Below are 26461 nucleotides of genomic sequence, written 5' to 3'. Positions count from 1 at the left end.
CTAATATATCCTAAGTTTAGTCAAATTTTCAACTTTTTACCAAAAAGAGCCCCACCAAATTTCTTTTCCAATATCCTTAATGCCATTTCACCTAATAAAGTACCAAGCAGCTAACAAGTATATATGAAACACTTTCACACAAACAAGTTAAACCAAGTAATAGAACTACCTAATCACTAATAGCTAATGCAAACAACTAATTGATTAAAACTAACCTTTACTTACCAAACAAGGGCCATAATATCATGTTTAGGACAATGTTGAGCTATCACATTTAGGATCATGTGAACTTAGCATCATGTGTAGGGAATTATTACTAGTCCTTGGGCTAAGATTTTACACTTTGAAAATGGGCATGTTATCATGATTGGTGTGTAGAGCATGTTGGAATTGATTATCATATACTGGTAAGGATTTTTGATACAAGAATGTCAAAGAAAGTTCTATTATATTTCTACCAGAGTTCTTAGAGGAACACCTCTTACTAATAATAGCCTGTTGTTGGTAAACGAAGGAAGTAAGTTTGTGAGTGTGTGAACTGTGAAGAATTGTGCAATATGCTGATATAACAATCATGTCTTTGGAAATATATTGAAATCAGTTTCACAAACTGTGTGCTTATATAGATATCAAAAGCTGAAAGGAAATCGGTGAACAACTCGGACTAGGCACAAAATTTTAAGGGTAACATTCTCCAATCTGAATTACGCAAAAGGTTAACATCCAAAGGCTTTATACAAGTTAAGGATTAAGGATTAAGGATTAAGGATGCAGGATTTACTGTGGACGATATTAAGGTAGAACAATAAGTGCATGACGTTTCAGGAAAAAATTTACACTCAGAAAACATAGTAGCCTCACGCTGTCACACACACACACACACCAGCCGCCCTGCTCCCAGCCCTACCCCAAACCCAAAAAGGGGGACCTCTCTGAAGGAGATAGAGATAATGCAGCAAGAACTTTATGAAACACCCAACCTCTCACGGATAGTGTCAAAAATTGATGTCGCTGCAGTATTTTGTGAGAAACTCAACCTCAACCGACCAAGCAGCTCACTATCTTTAGCTTGAGAAGCAGCATCCGCAGCTTCTTTTGCCATTCCTATCCGAGCATAAGCCTGAGGAACACAGGACAAGAATAAAAAGGTTATAGTTGAAATGATTGAAACCAAATTCACATTTCTTCACAGAAATAAGCAATTTCTTTAAATTCCAAAGTCCAGTAAACAAATAGAAGTTGGAGCAGTTGCAAAACACAAGTTCACTTTACCTCAGCTCTTTCTCCAGGATCAGTAAGTTTTGGAATATATTTCAAAGCTTCATTTCTTTCATCTGCATCAATGCAAGCCTCAACAAAGGGCTTGTAGCCTGAATGGAGCATGTACAATACAAAACAAAAGTCAATCTACTGAGAAACTGGGGAAATTGGGTTATAAACTGAATGGCAAGAGTAGAGCCTCCACAAAGCATTTATGTATGTAAATAATCCAATTTTCTTATCCCTTGAATTAGAAAGATAACTCGCTGAGAGATCTGCAAACAGGATCAGAGAGTAAATATCTGAAGATAAATCGAAGGACAAGGGCATGCGATACTCTCTGATGAAATCAGGGATGCATGTAAAATGAAGATAAATACAAAAATGGTTAATGAGAATCATTCTGCCGCACGGCGGAAAAAAAGAAGGGTCAAACATACACCACTACATTTTAATGTCTGCACCGACATATGAACTACACATAAAAAATAAAGCACTCGCTTCAACCGTCGGCTCCAACATTGAAAAGAAGTCACATTTGAACATAAACTTAGACGCTCATCCAGGTAGAGGAAGGCAATTGTAAAATAAGGCAAGTGAACGCATGGTGAGGCATGAGCTGATTATTGGCATAAGAACAAACAGCGTGACATCATCAGCAGAGTAAACCCACCACAAAAAGTGCATATCAGAAAAAAAATTTAGAATGAATTTTATTTCCACTATTGCTCTTTGCTGATGACTTTCTTCAAATTCCAAGGAAGATATTATATAGAATAGATCAGGCAGCAATTTTAAAATAGGGAAGAAATAAAAGAGAAAATTTGGCAACTGTTATTCTATAATGATCCAAAGAAATATATGAACATAAAATCAATAAAGCCTACCAATTGGTGGCTTCTTCTCCTTAGAAAACTTCTCCAGGGCCTCCCAATCTCTTATTGTAGCTAATGCAAAAACTTTAAGCCAGTACCATCTTTTCTCAGAAACCTGATAGAGTGGCAGTGACAAAAAGTAAATAAATAAAAAAAGCGTTGTAAGTCAGGAATAGGGTCATTAAACACACACCCTTCTATTATTGATATAACGAGCAACAAAAGAAAGACTACACACCTTGAATTCATTTTTCACCTTCATAGCAGCTCGATGGTTTCCAAGTACAATGCACGTTCTAATGGTGTCACTGATGCTTGAATCCACAAAGATAGCTTGCTTTGTGGATACCTCAAGCTCATGTTGCATTCTATTGCAACAAAAAAAAGGTTAAGCATCAATAAATGCATGGATTAGAACTTTAGTGAACTACAAGTCTACAACTAATGATTACGCATTCACCAAGAGCTATCACTTGTTCACCTATGCAGTTGGTCAACAATAACCACACAAGATATGAGCAACAAAAACATAACCTGTTTTCTATGGGTTTGTACAGATATAAGAGCCAATTACCAAAAAGAAAAAGTTTGCTTCAATTTGGCAGCAACCCCACTCCACTTGCATAGTGAGAGATCATCTCCTTCGAAAGAAAAGAAAAATACATACCTATACGGAATTATGGATAGCAAAAACATCCTAACCCTTTTTCTAAATTCTGACATGCATAAACTTTAGCAGTCCTTTGGTCCCCAAGGAAAACCACATGCCGATGCGATCGTGTTTACAGAGACAGTCGCGATGTCGTGGAAGCAGCTTGGACCAGATGAATAAAATGGATCACGCCTAACAAGACGTGAATTTTACGAAAAACATCACATTAATGGAATTTTCACCTCAACTTTGCAGTTTTCTACTTTGAAAGTGTTCTTTCAATATAATATGACCAACCCTATCATATGATTGGATTATGTTTTGATGAACAGATAATTACTTAAAAAGTGAACACCCCAACTTATAATTATTAATAAAAATTCAGAGCTCACATACATTACCCAAATTGAAAGCCCATGTCTCATTCTTCTCCTATCTTGGTGTGTGTGCATATGATTTTTTGGTGCAAAGTATGTTTTCCCTTTCTCTCTTTCTTCTTTTGACGAATTATCGGCTTTAATGGGACATAAAACACTTAATACAGCATTATGTAAGGGAGGATGTGATGTTCATCGTGGCCTTATGTAACCACATTTCACGAAACAAACAAGTTCAAAATCTCTTGCAAAACGACCGAGTTCTAATTCCATACTTCTTCCTAGAGTCCACAAGGGGCAAAAAGAACAGCAATACCTCCCTCCCATATCCCATAAAACAATTTGAAAAGAACATGGTAGGATAGGGCATGGGTTCGATCAGTTTCAGAGTCCTGCAGTAAAATGCACCACATGAAGAAGAAATAATGCATGAGGAACTGATGGATACATATAAACTACTGAGATATACCTCAATAATTTTGCATGCTCTTCAGCAGCTTTTGATTCGAAAATGTGTTCCTTTGTTTCAGCAAAGAGATCACGAGCCTTCTCAATAAGTTTAATACGTGGTCCGTGAAGTGGAGTGCCCTTGCTAGCCATAGGATTCTTGCTTAAATCCCAGGACTCCTTCCATAAAAGAAATGCAACTTCCTGCAAAAGCAAATACATGTCAGAACTAAATAAACAAAAAAAAGAAGATAGATTTTGGTGCTCATATCCCAATGCCTTAAAGCAACTCCTGCTTTGGATGGAGCAAGGGTTGTTTGGGGGGGGGGGGATTGGACTTGTGGCCTAACTCTTGTGCTAAAACATAGATGTTTTTTATTGACCTTAATCAGATATGCAACAGCTATATGCTACTTCACTATGAATTGGAAACATATGTAGTTCATTGAGCCATTTACAATTTAGTTCATTGGAATGCAGAAGTCAGTGAAAAAAAAAATCTTTCGACTCCATTGGAAATGAACATTAGTACAGACTAGAGTATTAGCATTAACCACCTCATCTTGAGTATTATCTACAGGGCATAATCTTATCTACTCTATCAACCATCAGTTGACTTGGCACAGGTTTTGCCTATCATCTTAATTTACATGCTAACCACAGCTTAAGTAAAATATAAATAACAATCGAAGATGCAGGCAGGCAGCAAATTCATGTTCATGTTTAAAACCTACCTGCAGCTGTCCAGCTGACAAGAAAAAGTCCTTCAGAAATTCATGATTATAGCACCTGCAAGAAAAGGTATATAAAAAGTCAACTCACGAAATAGACATCATTGCCCGACCCAAGAAGATTCTTGCCAGGAAGTTAAAGTGACAAAAATCTTCATGTCATCCATCTTAAATAGAAAAGAGAACGGTAGAAAACATTATGCAATACCTTGAGTACACTATAAATAAGTCCCTTGGCAGAGGTTTAGCTTGAATTGTTCCAAAGAACTCCAATGCTGGCCTCTGCACCAAAGAAGAGATAACTAATCCATCTTATCACACATTTCACCCCAAAGTACTTAACGCTCTTGTCAAAGAAAGCAAGATTCTATCAGATCAAAATAGTGTCAACATACTTTCGCAACATCTCAACAGCTTACCTTGTGCCAAATATGGAAGAGGACAAAATAAACAAGATCAGTATCCCCACTTTCAGTTGATTTTGTCAAAGCTGAATCTTCCTCTCCTATGCTTAATAGCAGTGGAACCTGAAGTGAAGGAGATAAGTAGAGATATAATTTCATAAAGGTTACCCCATAATAATGCTTAAAGAGCATAAACCTGTTTAGATGAACAAGGCTCATGTTCAACAAGAGCAGCAGCTAGCTTCCTACGACCTCTTTTATCTGCATGCTCAGCTACTCTCGCATAGTCTATGCCTTTACATAATTTCAACTGAAATTGGAAGAGCATTCATTAATAGTTTGCTCAACAACTTGACTTATAAACAGTAAGCTCGGGCAGAATCAAACCTTGTCAAGTAAAAAACTGAGAAGAGTTGAATCAGGCATCGCTAACGAGCTTGTTATCCTTGTACACGCCCAATGCATTATGACCAGCTCCTAATATAGAGGAAACAGAAAGATATGAATATGACAAGGATGCTTCATAGTTCATACACCAGATGCAGATGAAGTATGACAAATTTAGCCCACAAGATCTTAAAAGATTCACCAGTTATTAACTTCCCTTATGGTATAATACCGAGTGTCACACACACACACGCGCACACACGCACACGCACCTATGGCCCACCCGCCCGCCCGCCCGCACGCACGCACGCACCCACACACACATACATATAAATACTATTTAGAAGTGAGAATCTTCTTTAGAAGTGAGAAGAGATGTAACTCTAACCCAAAAAATTAAAACTAAGAAGGAAAAATATAAAAAAAATATACTTCCTCCGTTTCTAAATAAGTGCAACATAGAGAAGTGGCACACAGACCAATGTTCCTAGAGAGAGAAAGTTGGGGACCACACTAAAAAAGAGTTTAGGCCACTTAAGTGAATAAAATATCTACCCTAATTATCCAATAATTTTATATACCAACACCTTTCACTTGCCATACACCACAACAACACCACCACTGACCATCGCCACCGCCACCGCCGCCGCCGCCGCCACCACCACCACCAGATAATTTCTTTCCCTCTCTGCCACCTCTGCCCACCGCAAAACACCCCATTTTCCCTCCCCCACTCCCGAAACCAACACCTCCCCTTCGAAACCACCCCGAAATCACCACCATCTCCTTCGAAACCACCCCCAAAACCACCAACATCCTTTTCGAAACCACCCCGAAATCACCACCATCCCCTTCGAAACCACCAAAACCACCAACATCCTTTTCGAAACCACCCCCGAAATCACCACCATCCCCTTCGAAACCACCAACATCCTTTTCGAAACCACCCCCGAAATCACCACCATCCCCTTCGAAACCACCAACACCACCAACATCCCTTTCGAAAACACCCATAATATTTACTAACCACCACCAGATCTAACACTACCATCGAAGTGTTGAAATCAAACGCCGAATTTGGGGAAAGGTGAGGGAAGGAGAGGAGTTGGAGGAAAAGAAGGCAAGAGAAGGAGGATAGTTGAAAATTCTAGAAAATAGAAGGCAATACCGGTAGGGTGGTGGTGTCGGTTGTGTGGTGTTGGTTTGATGGTGGTGTCGGCGGGGTTGTGACGTCGGCCAGGTTGGTGCTGGTGGTGTTGATTTAGTGGGTTGAGTTGACAAGAGTGGGAGTGGGTTAAGGAGAGAGAGAGGTGATGGGTTAAGTTGAGGAGAGAGAGGGTGGTGGGGTGGCTGAGATGAGTGAGGGGTTGGGTCACTTGGGTGGGGTTGATTAATTAGTTCTATTTAGGTTGGTAAATGATAAGTTGATTATGTTGTTGGAGAATTAAGTAATGGCAATTCTGTAAATAAAAAGAAAAAATCTTTCCAATTTAAGCTATGTTGCACTTATTATGACATTTCCTAAAATGGGAAATGTTGCACTTATTTAGAAACGGAGGAAGTATATTTTTTGGACCGTCCATGCAAAAGAATATATCTCCTTTCAGATAAGGAGATGACTTCTTTATACCTCCTAACACAGATGCTGTTGCATCTCATTGATCGGGTACATCATATTATCACCGATCATGTACATCAATTATGTGGGTGCAGCAAGCCAACAACATACTCAGCTGGAGGACCATCAATAACCACCCCAAGTTCACTGGATCTTCAGTGAAAAGTCAATGTAACCTTTTGTTTCTGTTTTCTGAATATTAGATTTCCAACTCATATGTTTTCCCTTTCAATATAAAGGACAATATATCAACAATCTCTTATTTCATAGTATTATATATTGCACGATCATGCCCAAGGGAGTTGTCTGCAGAAATTTCAATTTTCAATAAGAGAGGAAAAGCTCATTGCGTAATTCATCCATAAGACATTACTGATGATGCTTGCCATTCATATAAAATCAGCATAGGATACCTGGTTCAAGCCAAGGTACTCGGACAGTCTCAATGCCAGAAGGTGATGATGGGCATTGATCAAGCGAGAAACCAAAACTGGTGCTGTTAGCTCCTGCAGCCGAGGCAGGAGAAAAAAAAAGAGCATCAGCAAACTCATGTTTGGTTTCAAGAATAAAACCAAATCTTGTATTATTGATAGAGATATTACCTTGTATTGTTGTATACTAAGAGGGATCCCAATCTCAGGGCCGCGCACAGCATTTAATACACGCAATGTTTTACACATTTCTTGGAAACGATCACGAGGAACATTGCTGTCAAAGCCAACTGGATATCATTACCGAGACAAACAATCAGAAAAATAGGAAAATACTTTGTATCTCTAGCTAGGCACTGCATAAACCATAATAGCAAACAACATGTAGAAATCAAATTAAGTACACAGCACAACAATCTCCCTGCAATGTCAACCACAAACAAGACATTTTGACCCGAGTCACCAGAAACTAAAATAACAGAGCCACAAATAGGAAGAATCATGTTGGGAAGTTAAATGGAAAATGCTGATGACTCGGTCCCAGTTTCAGTATGCATCAATTATCAGACTATTATAAGACCTATGTTACAAGGACTCATGTAATCAATACGGATGTGTCCATGAGTTCGACTCGACTATTCTATGAAAAATAACTAAGCTCTTTGGCCTAAATTGAAGTCTCACCCCATACCCATGTACGAGTGTCGAGGGTCCAAAACAGGTACTTGACGTAAAAATGAAGATTCCAAATAACATATACTATTAAAACTAATTTTCCAATAAAGACTACTATCAGAAAAACTAAACAAGAACCCCATGGGGAACTGACAAAGTAGAATCCCTGCCCTATCATCCTTGCATATACTATATTTAGTAGTTTGTAGGTCTTTAGGCCATCTTTTGGGTTCTTCCTGCATGCAGATCCTTGAGTGTGACGTACAAATTTTATCGCTGTATGCTTTTCGTGGGCCAACAGGGTTTTCTGCAAGGAGCTTAACAAAATCAATAAGCCTTTTGGTAGGTATTGACAGCCATTAGCTATATTAATGGGACTTGGAACCCATGTCGGACATGGGTATGTGACTAAGTGTCAGACTCGGTTATTTTACGAAAATATTCCATTTGAAGTGTTGAAGTGCCCATACCCATGTCCGAGCGTCGAAATCCAACCGGTGTCACATGATTCGCAGCTTGCTCTAACACAGAATGAATTCAGGAATGGAATAAGCTACCATTAGGTGAATTCGGTTTATCATACACTTCAAGAATTAATTGGTAATTTGAGAAGTATTATTCAAAAAATAATACTCACATATATGTTATAATTACATTTTAGTTAGCAACTTTAAATTGCTATTTCTTTGTTATTACTTTCTTATCTACTTACAAGTACCAAGTTAAAAAAAATGACAATACTAAGAATTAGTTTCTTCTTATAACTATAAATAATGTTGAAATTTTTTATGCATTTACCTAAAATTTCACTTTCTTGAATATCAAAAGTTAAAGACCGAAACTCAAAAAGTCAAAAAAGCAAGAAAGCAAAAGTTGAAAAGAGGAGCTTAAGAGCTTTATCTGATTAAAATTTCACCCACTAGCTCTTCAAAGAATAAAATCACCCACTAAGTCACTCGAGAAAGGAAAATATGGAGTATAAAAGTTGCAAGACAGCAGCACCGCTTGCTCTAGCCGGAAAAGATTGGCGCTGGCCCAACTCTCAATGGTCACACCAAACGACTCGCCTCAACTTCCTCAATAAAGCCCAAACAATTGAACTCTTGATTTAGTGAATTACATCTCCAGTCTCCACATCTAGGATTTACCATTATATTTATAACCCTAGTTCCTTGCAATTTATCTTTCAGCCATGGGCAGAAGATGACATTCAAGAGGTAAGTATGCAGTCACTCAAATTCGCAAACCATATCGATTTGGCACGCAAACGAACTGCGAATTCGAATGAGCGAATGTGATCGAGGTTCATGGGGAAGGGCCGAAGGGGAGCGATTTATGTGACACTAGATCCGACATGAGTACTTGAGATAAACTTAAGAGTCAGGAGTAACATAGGTCACAGTAATTCAAATAGGCTAAAGCTTTTAATAGCACTCAAGTCAGTGAATTTTCAATCTTCTAGTCAGCTAGTATTAAAACAAAGAACACCCTTTCTAAAAGTTGGCTTCCTAATCCAATATAACTCTCCGATGAAAAGTCTCTTCCAAATGTCCCTCATTCTCTTGTTTGTTCCCTTTAAGGCCCCTCCAGAGTCACAATTTTTTTGCAGTGGCATGCTTGCCTCTAAGAGTCAAGATTATGCGGGCATATTTCAACCCTCAAATAGGACCCATAATCATTTTGCATGGTATAGCTGATCTTTTGGTCAAACAATAATCAATTCTTATTGTTTCAATAAGAAAAAGTAAAGAAGAAAAACAAAACAGAGTATAGTGAGAGAAGTAAGTGTTCTCGAGAGAGGATTAGAAGTGGAAGCACTATGAAAGATATTAATTCATAAAGCATTTCTTCAAGTTCTCCACAATCAACTACAGTCCTTTCTGATCCCATTCTTTGCATCCAGACTAACAAACCTCCTGATTTCTTTATCTTTTATTTTTGTCATAGTTTTGGGGGGATGTGGTCAAAAACATACTTTTCAAATTTAACCACTGCAAGTAACTTCGAAAATCACAAGTTTTGTGTTTATCAGAGTGAAGCCCTACAACTTGATATGCGGATTGCGGAGTCAAAGTCTCAGATAAGCACCAAGGTGTCGATGGTTTAAAATTTCTCTACAGGAAAAGATACACCTATATTCAGATTCATTCAGTTCATTTGCCAAAGGTTTTGTGAAAACAATTACACATTTTAACCTCCTAATATCACTTCAGGCTAATCTCATCCGATAAAACAACCGTGTTCCAAATAACTCATGTTTCAACATTTTGCCATTTGTATCTCAGAGGAAGAATGTTTTCATGGACTATCACCAAGAGGAGGAAGAGACAATGGAGTGTTGTGAATTGGTTATCACATGTTGACTGAAATTTGAGTCAATTAAAGAAGTGGCATAGTGATGACAGATGTCACACATTGTGGAACACATGACAAAACCATACATTCCTTCTGTTCCTAACTAATTGTAGCCAAGTAGAACGGCACACAAAATAAGGAGGAAAGATAAATTGGACGGGTCATATGATCCACTAAAGGAAGCAGAGTAAGTATCCTCCTTCCACCTTTTTTTTTTTTTGAAGAAATCCTCCTTCCAGTTTCTAATCATGAATAATATACTCTTTTCTCCTTTAATTTGCATGTCATTCTACTAGATTGCAAGTATTTAGAATCAGATGAAAATTTTCAGTGGCAAAAATCACTTAGTGTGGCCAAGACTCAAGCCATAACACAACAATCTTAATATAGAGGTTATAGATATGAAGTCAACAAAAAATTCTACATCTTTCTGCACAATTTATAATGTTTGGAATGAGGGGAATATAAAAGGGCCACCAGCTTTAAGTTTCACTCCCACCAGTCCCCGACAACACCATCCCCCGCCCTAAAAAACACACACACACACAAAGAAGGAAAGTATAGAAGTTGAAGAGAATATTCTAGACCAAAAAACCTTCCGCATAAATCAGAGAAAAATCAAGAGAAAGATATTGCTACACTGGAAACTGAAATTCTTTCAGGGGAGCCATATATTCTGAAGGAAATGATTTCCAATGACTAAATATGCGTGATATACACCCCCAAATAAAAAAATCAGAAACCAGAATTGGAGACATACACAATATTTTCCTCTCACTGACAAAGTATTAGCTAGGAACAGCACCATACACCCTCAAAGATTGATCAAACTCACCAGCTAAATGCTTGACCATAGCTTGCAGCTCTCAACAGAGTTCGCTGACGCGAAACATCAAATTCATAACCTGCTGCGTCAATGCATGCTTCGATTGCCTCTGGCAATGACAATCTTATCATTCTCAAATTTTCATCAGCCTACCAAATGATACGAAGAAAGGAGAAAGGTCAATAGAAAAGCAACACCATGTACAAGACGCACACATAAGAACCAATCCACTTCGCTTTGCAATGGTCCGGAATCATATGCTTTGAGTTCACAGTAGCAGAGCAAAGTGCATTTGATTTGTGAAACAGAGTGGATATATATATGGAATTTACCAAGATGAGAATGGCACAATTACTCAGTGTGAGATTTACTAGCACGTAGTTACTTACTTGTCCTGCTATACTTATCCAAATAGTTCTTTAAATGTCTGCCAGCAGCATAGGAATATGATTTTTAGGAATATATGGGAAAAAATTGATGTCAAGAATCGCTTATATCTAATAAAATGGGCAAAACAGGTTCTACCTCTGTTCTTTTTTAACAGTCACACTTTTTGGCACTGTTCATATTCACCCCTATGATCATCATTTGCGCTTCATACGTAAAGAAAAATATATAGCCATGTGGGATCTTGTTTAATTTGTCCCAATATGCATTTCCGAAATATCAAAAAGTTATAATTTTTACAAATACATAAGTAGAAATATTAATTCTCAACATTTTACAAACGCAAGCGTGAAAAATCAAATTGTAACTATTAATAAGACGAGAGAGTATTAATTAAAAAGTATGAATTCCATACACTGACGTGATTACTTTCATTACTAGCCATGCTGAATACTATGCACAGCATGAAGCATCAAAATCAGGCACTTGCCTCAATTTCTTGCAAGTTCTCAGAGGGAGGATGTACAATTTGGTGTTAGCATCAAGGAGACATATACATATAAGCCTAGTGAATTAGCATGATCTACGAAAAAATAACATCCAGCATCACTCGACAAAAAGATCCGGAAAATTAAATCCCAATCTGGCATAAGTAATATAACTTACAAAGTTACAATACACTGCCATACCAGAAAATGCACACCTTTAAATTATGTAAGGGAAGAAAAAAAATATGACAAGTTCAAGTAATTATTATCACCAATCATATATGAAAATGGAACCATGACATGAAATCCTTCCACCAAAAACAGAGTTCTAAAGGGGGACGTTGAATTTCCACAGACCTCACCACTTGAACATGGCCCTATCACTAACTTGAGCATGTGACGCTACGTCACATCAGGGAAACTGCATATTGCTACACCAATGCATTAATCAAGGGAAGAGAAAAGATATGTGTGTGTGTGTGTGCGTGTGTGTGTGTGTGTATAAGTATATGTGTGTTCATATATATGTGTGTATAATTGTATACACTGTTGAAATCTGAAACAGGGGTACCTTTTAGCGGAAAAAAGGTACATTTTATACCTAAGAACTTTCTTTTTAATATATAAGGGGTACATTTAGAGTTTAAAGGGGTACAACTTAGAATGTATAGGAAAACAAGGAACTCAAGCAAAGGTGTGGCACATATCACGATTTTTAAAAATTGACTTCATGACAAATTTGTGAATTTGAATCTACAAACCAAATGAACACATTCTTTCAAGAAAAAACCAATCAACAGTTAGGACTCTTCAAAAAGTACCCTATTTCCCCCAATATGTACCGCTATTTTCCATTTTCAACTTAATATTGGTTTGCACAAGATCCTATTCCTATATACTTTCTCTGTTTCAAAGATACTTGACACACTTCTCCGGGCACGTTCGCCAATGCAGAACTTCAACTATTAATATTTCTAATACGGAATAGGTAAAACTTATAAAAAGTTGATATTCTAAAAGTATATATAGAAAGGAATCTAACAAGATTTCACATTACTATATTTTTTCTTATGTAAAAATAACAAAACACGGTCAAAGTAAATGTGAATATTGCAAAAGTAAACCGTGTCAAAACGGAGGTAGTAAATAGCTTCTTATTTGAGAAGGATGAGAAGACATAGGTGCATAATGTACGCTCCACGTAGGCTATATCTCTACTTTAGTCTTCTTATTAAGGATTTATTTATTCTTTACTTTAGTTAATTAAAAGGGTACCTTTATGCTAAACTACACACCTTTTGCACTTCCTTAATAACCGTGCCCACACCCATTGTTACAATAAAAAAAATGGAGGAAGTAGTAGTCATTGACCATCATATCAATCCAATTTAGCTTACCAAAAACCACTGACTCTATCTCAAACACACCGCTTTAGATATATAATATACAAAGAACTAGGCATCCTATAGTCCTAGCTTTATTTTAATACTCCATAATAAATACTCCAAGGGTGCGTTCTTTTAACCTGAATTTCGCTAAACTTATCTAAACTTTTTGAGCTTATTTTATAGCTTACCATGTACTTGTTTTTCCTGAAACTTTTTTTCTTTTGAGGTGATAAGAACGCACCCTAATTTTTTTGTTTGATTATGCAAGTCAAGATAATTTCTTCATTTAGCGATTAGGTCTTCACCTAGTGATGTTGATAACGAATGAGACATAGGGTAAGATGGTACGTGACCTCCAGGTCCCAATCCCCCTCTCTAGAGTTGTTAACATAAGATAAATACATTTACAGCCTATGCATCTCAATGGACCCAATACAAGGTTAAATATTTTGGGTGAAAGTCTACTAATATTAGTGAAATGCATTATATTTTCCTTAAAAGACTACTTTAAATAAGATTTTAGCCCATATGTATCAATGAAAGTAGAAACTTTCCCCTCTATACATAGAGTTACATATTAGAATCATAGTTCGAAAATGCGGTTTCAGTCACGATCGCGGTAACCGTCACAGTGATGTGGGAACGGAGATGATGCGGTTGTCGTACAGCCAAATATCGGCTTAAACCATGAGATATCCCAAAAGCCGCCTAATATGTAGTTTTTTTACACCTTTACGATGCGAGAAATATCGGTTCGGTAGATGTTCGGTAGATTTGAAAACCTTTACGACACGGGCGATAAGATAGAATCTCCATTACATAAGCCAACAATATTATTCACCTTCAGTACAATATTATTGATAAATCTAATATCTGTGATCAAAGTCATTAAAATCGCGATTCAAATCTTAAAATCTTACGATTTTACGATTCAAATATGTTAGACGATTCGATTCACGATTGTAGACGATTCTATACATTTCTTTTGACTAGCAAAAACCTTGCAAATAATAGATATATATTGTTAGTTATGGCCAATATAGTGGGTAAACAACTATTTTTTTTTTCCAATTTTTAGGTTTTATAACTTATAATTTAGCACGTTCAATGAAGAATGAGTGCAATCTCTTGATTATACGTGTTTGCAGAATCTTACGATTCGATTCTAAAGGTCGATTCCGATTCAAACTAGATTCTCGGATTTTAACAACTTTGTCTTTGATAGTTATAAATAGTTATGTTTGATTTATGTAATGCATACAATGTTTATTTAAAAGTTCGTTTTCCTTTTGCAGATCCTAATCTATATACTACCTTTGTACTTGTTTAATCTAGACATTTTCACGATAGCTAATGCATAACTTTGACCATTAATATCTTTGATATAAATACGTTAAAATTACAAAAAGTTATACTTCGAAATATTTTCAAACTAATCATACAAGACCACGTATAAATTCAAAACATAGTATATAAATTGTGCAAAACTATAAACGATGTAGATTAATCAAAGACGGAAGGAGTACTAAACAATTACGAAAGTTTAATCTATGTTATATCTATTACATCATAATCCCATATGACATGTTCCTCAACTATTAATTCATACTAGAGTTTACAACTACCATGTGAAATATGTAGATATATTTCTCAAAGAAAAGGGTATTATCTAATTAGACAAAGGAAGATTACTTGATTTATAGCATGCCTCCGCCACCAACCCCCAAAAGAAAAAGACATGTTTTGTACGTTATACCCTTGTGCTTGTAAAAAGTTTAGATTGTACGTTCACCTTTTCCAAAATCTCCACGACACCCTTGTGGTTTTATAAGCGTCTCAATTATGCTCGCCGTCGACACCCTTGTGGTTTTATAAGCGTCTCAATTATGCCCGCCGCATTTATTCATTGACGAATACCATTAGAGAAGTGTTTCATGCATTCTAGTCTCATTTTTAGGGCTTGTAACAAATTTATATACTTTATACTTATTGTTATAATAAAATAAAAAAATTAATTAAATCAATCTTGAACCTGAGCAATAAGTACTTGGCACATAAAGCATCTCACTAATAAAATATAGTAAGATATAGAAGTATGGGAATCAATGAAATGCTTACAACACAGCATAGATACTGTGGAGACTTAGGAAAAGGGGAATGTACGATGTAAATTCTTAACATAGACACGGGCACACACATCATAGAAAAACTCAAAAAATAAAAAATAAAAACTAGCTTCACCACCTCTCCCCTACAGAAGTTCCTAAGTCATTAAGTCGTTAACAAAGGAAGCACACATTAATTGTTATTCTGATGCACAAGTTGCTATACAAGAAGAAACATACCCACAGAAAAGGGAATCAGACTCACTTAATGCAGTTCTGAAGAAAATAAATGTAGATTGATACCTTAGCACTTCGCCTATCAAAATGATCCAAAGCATCATATAGCAAAGCTGCTGGAGTTGTGCTTCCTATTTTAAAGATAGATACCGTGGAATCAGGAACTCGCTGGAGGAATTCCATATTTGTGTTGGAAAGGACCCTTACACCATCACATTCTGATATCAAAACTATTGGTTCATCGTAAAAGTAGCGCACTGGATCTCCATATGGGCCAACCATCAGAAGAACATCATCCCAATACAGTAATACACTGTCCAGTCCACACCAAGCCAGCTGTTCTGGAGGAAGAGCAGACTGCATGGAAGTACAATTAGCAAAGTTATAATTGTGGGGACTAGACACCAAGTTCAGGAGTCAAAACTTGAGCAAGGAGAAGGCAAATTGTTTTACCAACTTCTACCATTGCAAAAATAACAATTACACCCTTCGTCCTTAAAAGTTTACCCCAAGTCCCCATAATCTCTCTCTACTTTCATTCTTACCCCGCACACAAAAAAGACAAATTACTTACTTTCTCACTAAAATTCTTGAAGAAGTAACAAAATAGGAATGAAGCAAACATCAAGGAGCAAAGGGAGTACTAACAACTAACAATGTAATTTATTAGCCAGATAGTACACACAATAGGGAAATGAACCCTCAAATGAAAAGAGAGGGGGCAGTTTATGCATAATTCTGCAACATGGCTTTATCCAGAAAAATCTAAGAATCCCTAACTAAACAGCAAGATAAATGTCTCTTCAAAATACTACAGAAAGTGTAGCAGGTAAAAACTATTTATTTCCCTCCACTAATGACAAATATTCCAATAAATAGCAATCTCATTATGCAGGAATAAGTGTCACTGTCTCCCAATCTGCGTATCGCTATCGTACATCACCATAGGCCGATAGCACACAAACCAAGTGAACATACTCTTTCAACTGCTGTGACATAGATTTAGCTTTGACTTTATGTAACCTGTTTATTGCTATTTAAAATTATTGACAACTTCTTTCAACACTTACTCCAACTTTTCTTCCACTATAACACCCTTTTTGAATATGTTTTCACCTCTCTACTGCACTCAAGTAGTCAAAAGCTCAGAGCTAAGGCTCCAGACATCTTAGCCATACATACTGGCTGTTATGGTTAGTATAGATTTGCAGTCCACATAGGGTTTTTCATCTTTAAGTATAACAATCAACTCCTAACAAAGTTTTTTAAAAAGGAATCGTTACGCCGGGGATTCAGTTTTCATCAATTAAATGTAATACATTTAATGAATTATATTATCTTAAATTTTAGTTTTCATCAATTAAATGGAAATTATAAGATTATTAGTTTACATAATCTCAATCACAAAAGAAAGGAATGATGCTAGGGTGCAACTTGCAAGCCATAGAAGTGCAAAAGGAAATAAATGATGCCAACTGTAACTTTGTAAGTGTAAAAAAAACTAAAGTATTGACAAAAAAAATTAAACCAGCCAACATATTTCTGAAAACAAGCAAGGAGAGGGAGGGAAAAATAAAACAACAAGAAAACAGAAAATAAAAATGAAACAATTCAGAAAATAAAATAAAACATAAGCTAGATCTAAAAAAAGAAACCAGCTCCCCTCAAAAATAAATAAAAAAGAAAGTGAAAATTCAGAAAGTCAATAGAGGGAGAAAAAAAGTAAACAAAAACAAAGCTGAAAAAAAAAACCTAGATCTAAGGGAGAGAGACTCTCTTAGAGAGAGAAGAAGGAGCAGCGAAAGAAGTGGAAGCAACAAAGCATTTCGACCGGCGATGCGGCAAAGGACAACGAAGGACCGACGACCGGCGATGCGGTGACCGGCGAGTGACCGGCGAGAAGGAGGAGCAGCGAAGGAGTTCTCAATTCAGGTGTGAGAATTTGAAATTTTCCAAAAACCCTTGGATCTAATTTTTCCTCTTTAAACTTTCATTAAACTTGATTGGGTACGTATTTCTCCTAGGGATGGCAGGTGGGTATAATTTGGCGGGTTTCGCACCGCATCCGCCCCAGTTGGGGCGGGTATGGATATGACTTTGGTGGGTAGTGGGTGGGTATGGATACGAAAAGTCAAATCCGCCATGGGTGGTGGATAGGTGGTGGATATGAGGTCACATCCGCCCCAAATCCACCCGCCCCGCCCAATATCCGCCCCCCGTCCCATATCCATCCGCCCCATATAATATTTACTAATTTACCCTTTATAAAATAAAGAATTATGTTCATAAATCTAAAAAATTGTAAAAAATAATTAAGAAATATGAATACTAAGAATGTGTATTTTGTTTTCTTTGAAATGGATGTTTGTAATAACTAATTTATATAATAGATTATATATAGAAAATAAATCAGGTGGGCGGGTGGAAAATCCACCTAGGTGATGGGCGGGTATAAGTGGGTAATGGATATCCACTTGGGTGGTGGAGCGGGTGTGGTATAACCTTATACCCACGTGGGCGGAGGTGAATAGGAAACTTGTACCCGCCATGGTTGGCGGGTAGGTGGTGGGTATGGAAAATTTAGGTGGAGGTGGGTGTGGATTTAGGGGTATCCGCATCCGCCCCGCCCATTTGCCATCCCTAATTTCTCCTCTCAAATATGTTTTCAATTCGTACCCATGTTCATACCAATCGTACCCAATTCCAACAGACATACCCACCTTCCCAGATTCGTTTTGGGTATGAATCCCGAGCGAATCCGTCCCGTACCCGTACCCGGTACGGGAAACGGTGCCTGGGAAGCGTACCCGTGCTTCATAGCTAGCTACAGGGGTTCGAATTTCTCTTTTCCTATTTCAATTTCCGGGAGTAGCTATGTTATTCCGACACGGATACGAGTGTCGTATCCAAGTAGGGATCGGAGGATCTGACACCCTACTCCAAAAATTTGGCCGATACTCCTACACGGTCAAGAGAGTGTCTTGACCGATATTATAGACATGTCTATCATTGAAAGCATGGAATTAAATCTCTCCTGTTCCGTTACCAGAATGGATCCCGTTACAGAACGCCATAAATAAAAATCACATACTTTTGGCTGTGTTGTCCGTTCTGTAACGCAAACTCGCTGCGTTAGAATGCTTTTAGCCCCGTTACATCCGTTCTTTTTAAATATTGACCAAAAATATTTTACTATTTCATTATATAGCAAATGGAACATGATATTATGATAGATTTGATGCTTCATAAACTAAAACAAAGCAAATATGGTTAGAACATATTAATGTGAATTTAAAAAAAAAAACAAATCACGCCTCGTTGGACGCGAAACGTTCTATTTTCCCGTTACAAAGCTGTTCCCGCGACAACACAACTGTTCCTGTGAACGCGACCGCGTTTTTTTTTTCCTGATTGAAAGTGTCGGGGAAAATTTCCCAACACCTTATGTTGATAAAAAAACATTAAATTGTAATAACTAATATATTTAAAAAAATTATGAAATTCAAAAAAAAAAAAAAAAAAGATCTATTGCCAAATGTTCCTCTCTTCTAGTCTTCTTAGAAATACACCACACAAAATATACATATTTGACAGTTGTACCAAATTTGCAACAGATGGCCAAAAAGTAATATAAAAAGAGAGTTGGAACTAAAGAAAAAATAAATGAAAAAGAACTAGAGTACTACTAGAAAAAGTTCAAAACCATTTACTAATCCACGTCCCACGTGACAGCCTTCATTACTTTGCCTTCTCTTTCTTTTCCTCTCTTCTCGCTCGCCAACAATGAATAAGGTATTTTTTAACATGCCGGGGAAAAAGCTTGCTGTCATCCATGGAAATCACATCATTGGGTGCGGCTTAATCTTCCGAGCAAAAGCCCCAACATAGTGTGAAGAGATTTCGTATAATTTGACATCAATTATCAGATCTAGGGTTTACATGTAAACCCCAAATTTTCAAATTTTGAAGGGAAGTGCAATGAAATAGGTAATTGTCCCCCTTTTCTCACTTTTACCAAATGAGTGTCCGATAGGCGAAGCTTTTCCGATACACGTATCGACTCCCATTTCAAGGCGTGTCGCGCGTCGTGTCGAGTCGACATACGAGGTGCAAGAGGGTGTCGAAGTAATGTAGGACGTGCAGACAGTGCAAAGACAAATGTTGGCTTCTTTTTAATTCCTCCCATTGAACCAAACACAGGAAAAGATAGTTATGTTCTTTAATCTTCCCTTCTCGTCATTTCCATTCTATTCCTTTTGTTTCCTTTCCTTGATTACTATAACAAAAGCAATCACTCCATAATGAAAGCTTGTCCTCTTTTATTTCTTATAGCATTGTAATATAATTATTCTTCTATAGAAGTAACAAGATCTTAACCACAATGCAGTGCTACATAAAACGAAGTCATTATTCCTTAACCTAAAACCTCTTAAAAATCTAATCATCCTCGATACATATAGCAATAAAGATGTAACTCCTAGGGAACTGTTATTTGGAGGATGGCAAGTCTAGACTTAAGATCAGTTATTTGGGTTAATCTGTATTGTTTTCTGTTTGGAGGATAGCTTGTTCTCAATCTCACTCCTTGTGCTCCTATTTCTGCTGTTAATATAATCTCTTTTTTTCTTATCCCCATAAAACTAGAAGTAAACAAAAAGATTCCTGAAAAATGCCACATTCGTGCTCATTCACTATTAATTACATACAAAACTTGTTTATAGTAATGTGAGCAATTGCACCTAAGACCACAAATTAGAGATATAAATGTTTGATATTCTTTTGTTGATACAACATACAAGTGAGACCCAATACAAAGAAATGGATAGGTATATGTGTCTTACTCCTGAAATAGGTTAACAATCCAGATGACGGACTTGTGATTTGTGAATGACACTAAACAAGAGTGGAACCATTAAAACTTGTTACGGCAACTCTTCATTTTATTTTAGGAATCCATCTAGACATTGACACCCTATTCTAAAAAAGGATTTATATTTTCATTTCACCGGTTACCCATGTAAGATTGTGAGATCGCTCAAAAATTAAGCACACATATGAATTTGAAACAGCGTATCTCCTTCACAATAGCTTCATAAGCGAGCTGAGTTACAAGTCCAGCAATAACTTCCAAGTTCAAGGTTGTTTTTAGCCATGGTGCCACCTAAGCCAAATTTGAGCTCAAGTAGTCTCATTAACACCATTCAACACTTAAGATAATATCTTCCCCAAAGGAACTTGGGGAACATATTGATGTGGCAAGGGATGGGAAGCAAACTCATTTCTTAGCAACACCTCGTAAACATCCATGTATGCATGTTCCTCAAAATGGCCAGAATGAAATATTCATAATGGTGTCTCAATTACGTAAGAGACGGGCGAAGATAAATCTATGGACAAGGTCCAAAATAGGTGTCCCAATGAGAGAAGTACTAAATCTCAACCATTGGCTTGTCCCAACGAGAGAAGTATCAAATCTCAACCATTGGCTTGTCCCAACGAGAGAAGTATCAAACCTCAACCATTGGGTCAACTCTATGAAAGAGAATGGGATACAAGAATGCACAAACTTTTTTAGGAAAAAAAGAACTATTAAGTATAGACATCATATGTGGAGCATCGTCTACCTGAGATAATAAGGGCTGTTTCTATAGACAACGTGTTTTCAATTGTTAATCATGTTCTTGTTCCAGACCTCTAATTATGGTGACATTTCGAATTCATCTTTTACATACTTTTCCATCTTTTCCCAACTTCTAACAAAGTTCTTTGTCCTGAATGAGGAGGAAGAAATTCAATAGTTCCAATAGAGACAACTCCACAACAATGGTAAATTCGACCTCCAAGTCACGTCCATGATTTGAATAGATAAGCCTAAACTACAATGCCATTTAAAGACTTAATGTCTGTCCTGCTAAAGTTGGTTCAAACAAATCAAAAAGTATGCAGCTTGCCGCTAACCATAACCTTACCGAAGGTTAATGCCTGGCTATCTATACTACACTGCTTGCAAATACAAAGCACACACTCTCCTAACACCATTTAAATAAAAATACAACCACCTCAAAAATAAATCAACTACGACTACTACAGTGCATTATGTCGTCTCCATCAAAAACCTCACTTTTTCAAGTCAACCAAGTCACCAGAAACATTATAGACAAAGGTAAACTACAATCAGAAAACATCAACAAGTTCCAAAAGCGAAAAAAACGAAAGAAACAAACCTCGCAACTGTACTCAAAAATGATGCTAGAAAAGTCAGAGGTAATAACCAAGAGCCTCCCATCATGAGTAAACGAAGCCAAATACTTTCCATCCCTGGAAACCACCATCTTCTGAAGAGGGCCGACTCCAACACCCACCTGCTGTATCCCATCTTCATCAACCAACAAAACATGATCCCCAACAGCAAGCAACACCTCCACATTGCCCGACATCGTGTACTTGGGCTCAATCACAGCCATACATAATGGCGGATCATCAAGACTAGGATCAGCCAGCTTAACCACACCCTTGTTATCCGAATCGAAATTGGAAAAATCAGGCACACAAAAGAATTGAAAGGCCTCATTCATACACACAACTCCATTCCCCCAAAACACACACTCCACCACACTCTGCTCAAAGCACTCCTTCCCCAGCGAAAGGCTGGGCTCAATGACCTGCGCGTGGATGTCGTACCTATAAACGGTGCCGTCTTGCACGATGCAAATTAGGGTTTGCTCATCGGTCCAGGACATGCCGATTAATCGGCCGCCAGGGTTTCGCCAAACTGTTTCAGCAATCTGATTGCCGGCGGAATTGAAGATTCGGAGTTTACGGAGGGCTGATTCAGCGTAAAGTTGGACGATTTTGGAATCGTCACGGATTACGGCAATTGGACCGCCAAATGGTGCGCAGGCTACCTTGTTACGGTTGAGATCAATGTGCTTCCATCTCATGGAGTATAATTCAGGCTTCCGGTAGTACCGATTGTAGAGAAGCTGCCACTCTGCTGCGATTGACACGGCTGCCGCCATTATTGAAGAGGAGAGAGAAAATCGCTCGTTGATTTTGCTGTCGTTGGTGTTAATTATATACCTTCCGTCATCGAGTTTATGTCAATTGGTAAGAGAGTGAATTGAGAGAGTGAAATGAGAGAGTGCCGAGCAACTTCCTGTTGCGGAAGCTGATTTGATCCGCCGATCAAATAAAAAATCCTTTGCTGAGGTCGGGATAAATAAAAGTTGTTTTATAAAACTATTAAATAACTATATGTGTAACTTGAGTAGGTATCATAAAAGTTATATTAACAAACATTACAAAATGTGTATGAAGTTATACATTTTGGAACACTTCCTTGTAAACAACATTTGTAGTTGTTTTGCACACATTATTCTCTTTATCACAAATCAGAATTTTAAGTCCTTTTTTGCTCGTGACTCGGGAAATAGCGACATATAGCTGACCATGGCTGAAAAAGGCCTCGGTAAATACAAACCGACGTGCGACAATGATTGTCCTTGACTTTTATTTATTGTCATGGCAAAACACACAGTCAAAGGAAATTGTCGTCTTTGGAATCTGATAGGAAATTTTGTTGAGTCAGACGGTGTTAGTGTCATTCGTGGGATGAATACCTTGTCACCAACATTGCTCCCTGAAATGACAGTAGCTTCAATCACTCGATTGCCTAAATGCTTGACTACCAGCCTCGTGCCATTACACAATCCAGATGTCTGATCAATATTACGAAGCAACATGATAGGAGCACCAACTTTTAACTTAATACTATGATTTGGCAGGCCTGAGCACTTTATTGTGTTTAAGAATTCAGTAGAATATATATCATGAGCCCCTAAGTTCCCTTCATCTTTACTAATTGCATCACAACTCAAGTAAATTTTCTCATCACCTGGAATTGTGGACAACACATGATCATTTACCTTCTCAACTATTTCATTAGTTGGAGCTAAAATTGCTCTTTCTTGGAAGTATTTGGCTTCCCAAAGGTGATCAGTGAGTGAAGGGTATGTGCTGTCGACAATCGATGATATGGGGTCATCTCCACCGTCTATAAGAATATCTTCAGTGATTTCAATATCGACTTCTCCATCATTGGGCCCCGCTGCTCACTGCACGCCAGCTTAGTATCCATTCTGAGAAGTCCCTTATTTCATTAGCGGTAGACGAAGAAGAACATGATTGAAGTCTCATATTGCGTGTCAGCTTCAAAACCTTACATGAATCCCATAGAAACGAAGAGTTCAAGGTCGCAAATACTATATCTTGCCTGGTACCCTTGGGTATAACAGGCAGAATCTGTCTTAAATCACCACACAAAGACAACAACTTTACCTCCAAATGGTCGATGCAAATTATCTCGATCAACAGCTTGCATAATGTCCTTTAAACTCCTATCAAGTGCTTCAAAGCAATATTTGTGCATCATTGGTGCTTCATCCCAGATAATTAGCTTTGTTCTCATGAGCAATGCAGCTAAGTCAGAACCAGGCCTAATAGCTACACACGTAGAGTTTTCACAAACATTGAGTGGAAGCCCGAACCTTGAATGGGCGGTTCGACCTTTTGGAAGAAGTAGGGACGCAATTCCACTTGATGCTACTGGCAAAACAATTTCACCCATCTTCCTAATTGCAGCACACAATGTCCTCCAAATGTATGTTTACCCGTCCCTCCATATCCGTATACAAAAAACACACCTCCTGATTGGCCATTAACAGAGTGCATTATTTCGTTGAAAACCATTAGTTGTTCTTCGGTTAGACAGGGAAATAGTTTGTCATATTCTTGAATTAAGGAGGGTATGTCATATGAAAGCTCATCCGCTATTAGCTTATTTTGACCTTCAAACACGACTAATTCATCTGGAAATGGCATCTCACTGAATTTTCGAAGACTACTACCATTACTTTGAAGTTTAGCTTCAATATCTGCCAGTGCAAACGCTTGAATTTGTTCATCAGTTAGAGTTAAATCTGCAACGCGATAGAGAAGATTTAATATTAGATGCCTTCATATATGTCATCGTGATCTTTTTTTCGTTGCACAATTATTAAACATGCAAGAAAGCGATAAAAAAAAGTAAGTATGCATAGTACTGTAGCATGTACCTTTGTTTTTATGAATACGACGTTGTTTATATAGAATGTCATCAGATAGTAGGTGCCATGTTTTTTCCCATATGTCTTCTGGTTTAGATAAGCTACCAGACATAAGTAACATGCAAAACAGATTCCTTAGATAATGCCCCGTTTCTCTAAAGCTTGCCTCTGTTATGGCGTCTATGTATTCCTTGTCGTCATCAAGCAGCCCCCTTGCATAGCAAGCTTCTTTGAAGGTTGGATACACTGAACCATCAACAGTTCTTATATCCTCGTAGCACGTCGGACCTTTGACAAAATTAAGGAGCGTTCTTAGATAGTATTTCTCACCAGAACCTGGAGTGACATGGTATACCCTGCCAAGTGAGAAACCTTTCGACCTAGGTGCCCATTCTCGCGTAGGTTGTTTCCAAACAAATTTTGTGGGGAACTCTACATACGTCAACTGTCTTGCTTCTTCATACTTTTGGTTGCATTCCATCCACGATAAAAATATGTCTTATTAACATTAGGTCTATCAAGTACATCTTCCACGTCCATCTGGTCAGTGTAGACAACCATTTGCTCCCCAGGTAGATGGAAACTCAATCTCTCAACAGCAGGGGTTCGATGGTGAATAGGAAATCCATATATCCTCCACACTGCCTCACAAGCAGATATGTAACGACAGTCGTAATACATTTTAATCTCATCAATCTTTTGTGGATCATCGCTGCTATTTCTGTTTTGATAAGCAGCAGCCGTCACTCTATCGTAACCCTTATTTATGTACTTGAACAAATACTTTATCGATCTGGATTGATTGCACCATTCAACGTTTATATGGGCACGATACTTACGAAGCAGTTGTGGATTATAAGGAACAACAAACCTATTATCAAGATGCACTCCGTTTTTCTCAACCGAGATTCCGTTATCTCTTCTTCTATAAACTGGATATCCTTCCTCATCAACCTTTGTTTCGTCAATAAATCTTTTAGGAAAATGCTTTGTGCACTTTTTTTGATCCATGCAAGGTGCATTAGTGTTGGAGGGACCACATGGACCATGCAACATCATTTCCGTAACAGTCTCATATAAATCCGGATCCTCAATTGGATCTGGTAACTCAGCGCATATAATCTTGTCAATATCGCTTGCCTGTGGATATTTGTCAGCGGGGTGCAGGAAAAGAAGTATATGAGCATGCGGAAGGCCACGCTTTTGAAACTCAACTGTATAAACAACTGGAGAAAGAAGAAATATGTATGTATCATTATTTGAACAACCTTATAAGTAGACCAACTAATCTTGAATGTAGTCAATGTTTTGTAAAGTAGTATGAAATTCAATTAATTCAATAAGAATATATATTAAAAATGAGAAAAAGATGTAGAAATCAGCATCATTATACCGCATTTGATTTATACGTACCAGCTTTAACTCGGCCAAATATCTCATTCTCCTTTAAGTCTTTAACCAATTGGTCGAGCTTCATTTTAAAGACTCGACAGATGATATCCGGTCTGTCCTCGGGTCTAATCCCCTTTTTTGAACGAATCTGCTTATTTCTGGCCATTTAGCATTACACGTAAAGGTTATAAACAGATCTGGATAACCATACCATCTACAAATTGCCATTGCATCCTGATAGTTCTCTCTCATGTAGCTATGTCCACCTGTGAATGACGCTGGTATAACAATGCGATTGCCATTGGAAGATCCCTCTGTATCA

The 26461-nt window shown here is 37.6% G+C and overlaps 1 protein-coding gene and 1 pseudogene across 1 annotated transcript; both read right to left on the bottom strand.

Moving 5' to 3' along the window:
- Positions 1–591: 591 nt before the first annotated feature.
- On the bottom strand, positions 592–22852 carry LOC104896417 (protein VACUOLELESS1). Its single transcript, XM_010683168.4, has 15 exons — positions 21868–22852; positions 15710–16000; positions 11048–11187; positions 7354–7459; positions 7165–7257; positions 5134–5223; positions 4943–5056; positions 4762–4869; positions 4551–4624; positions 4346–4400; positions 3634–3815; positions 2374–2503; positions 2148–2250; positions 1273–1370; positions 592–1120 (listed from the first exon to the last, which is right to left on the bottom strand). The coding sequence occupies exons 1-15, from the start codon at positions 22660–22662 to the stop codon at positions 965–967; spliced, it is 2535 nt and encodes an 844-aa protein (XP_010681470.1). The 5' UTR covers positions 22663–22852; the 3' UTR covers positions 592–964.
- A 108-nt stretch (positions 22853–22960) lies between these two features.
- On the bottom strand, positions 22961–26224 carry LOC104893879 (uncharacterized; annotated as a pseudogene).
- Between the last annotated feature and the right edge of the window lie 237 nt (positions 26225–26461).

The sequence above is a fragment of the Beta vulgaris genome, chromosome 1 (genome assembly GCF_026745355.1).
Source record: "Beta vulgaris subsp. vulgaris cultivar EL10 chromosome 1, EL10.2, whole genome shotgun sequence".
In the NCBI taxonomy this organism is placed as follows: domain Eukaryota; kingdom Viridiplantae; phylum Streptophyta; class Magnoliopsida; order Caryophyllales; family Amaranthaceae; genus Beta; species Beta vulgaris.
This window is presented reverse-complemented; position numbering and strand designations above follow the sequence as displayed.

Excerpts from the sequence above, each read along its gene's own strand:
- LOC104896417 (XM_010683168.4), bottom strand. The coding sequence starts at position 22,662 with ATGGCGGCAGCCGTGTCAATCGCAGCAGAGTGGCAGCTTCTCTACAAT. Across the intron at positions 11,188-15,709 it reads TTGATAGGCGAAGTGCTAAG|GCTGATGAAAATTTGAGAAT; the intron begins GTATCAATCTAC and ends ATCATTTGGTAG. Across the intron at positions 1,121-1,272 it reads ATCCTGGAGAAAGAGCTGAG|GCTTATGCTCGGATAGGAAT; the intron begins GTAAAGTGAACT and ends TGTGTTCCTCAG.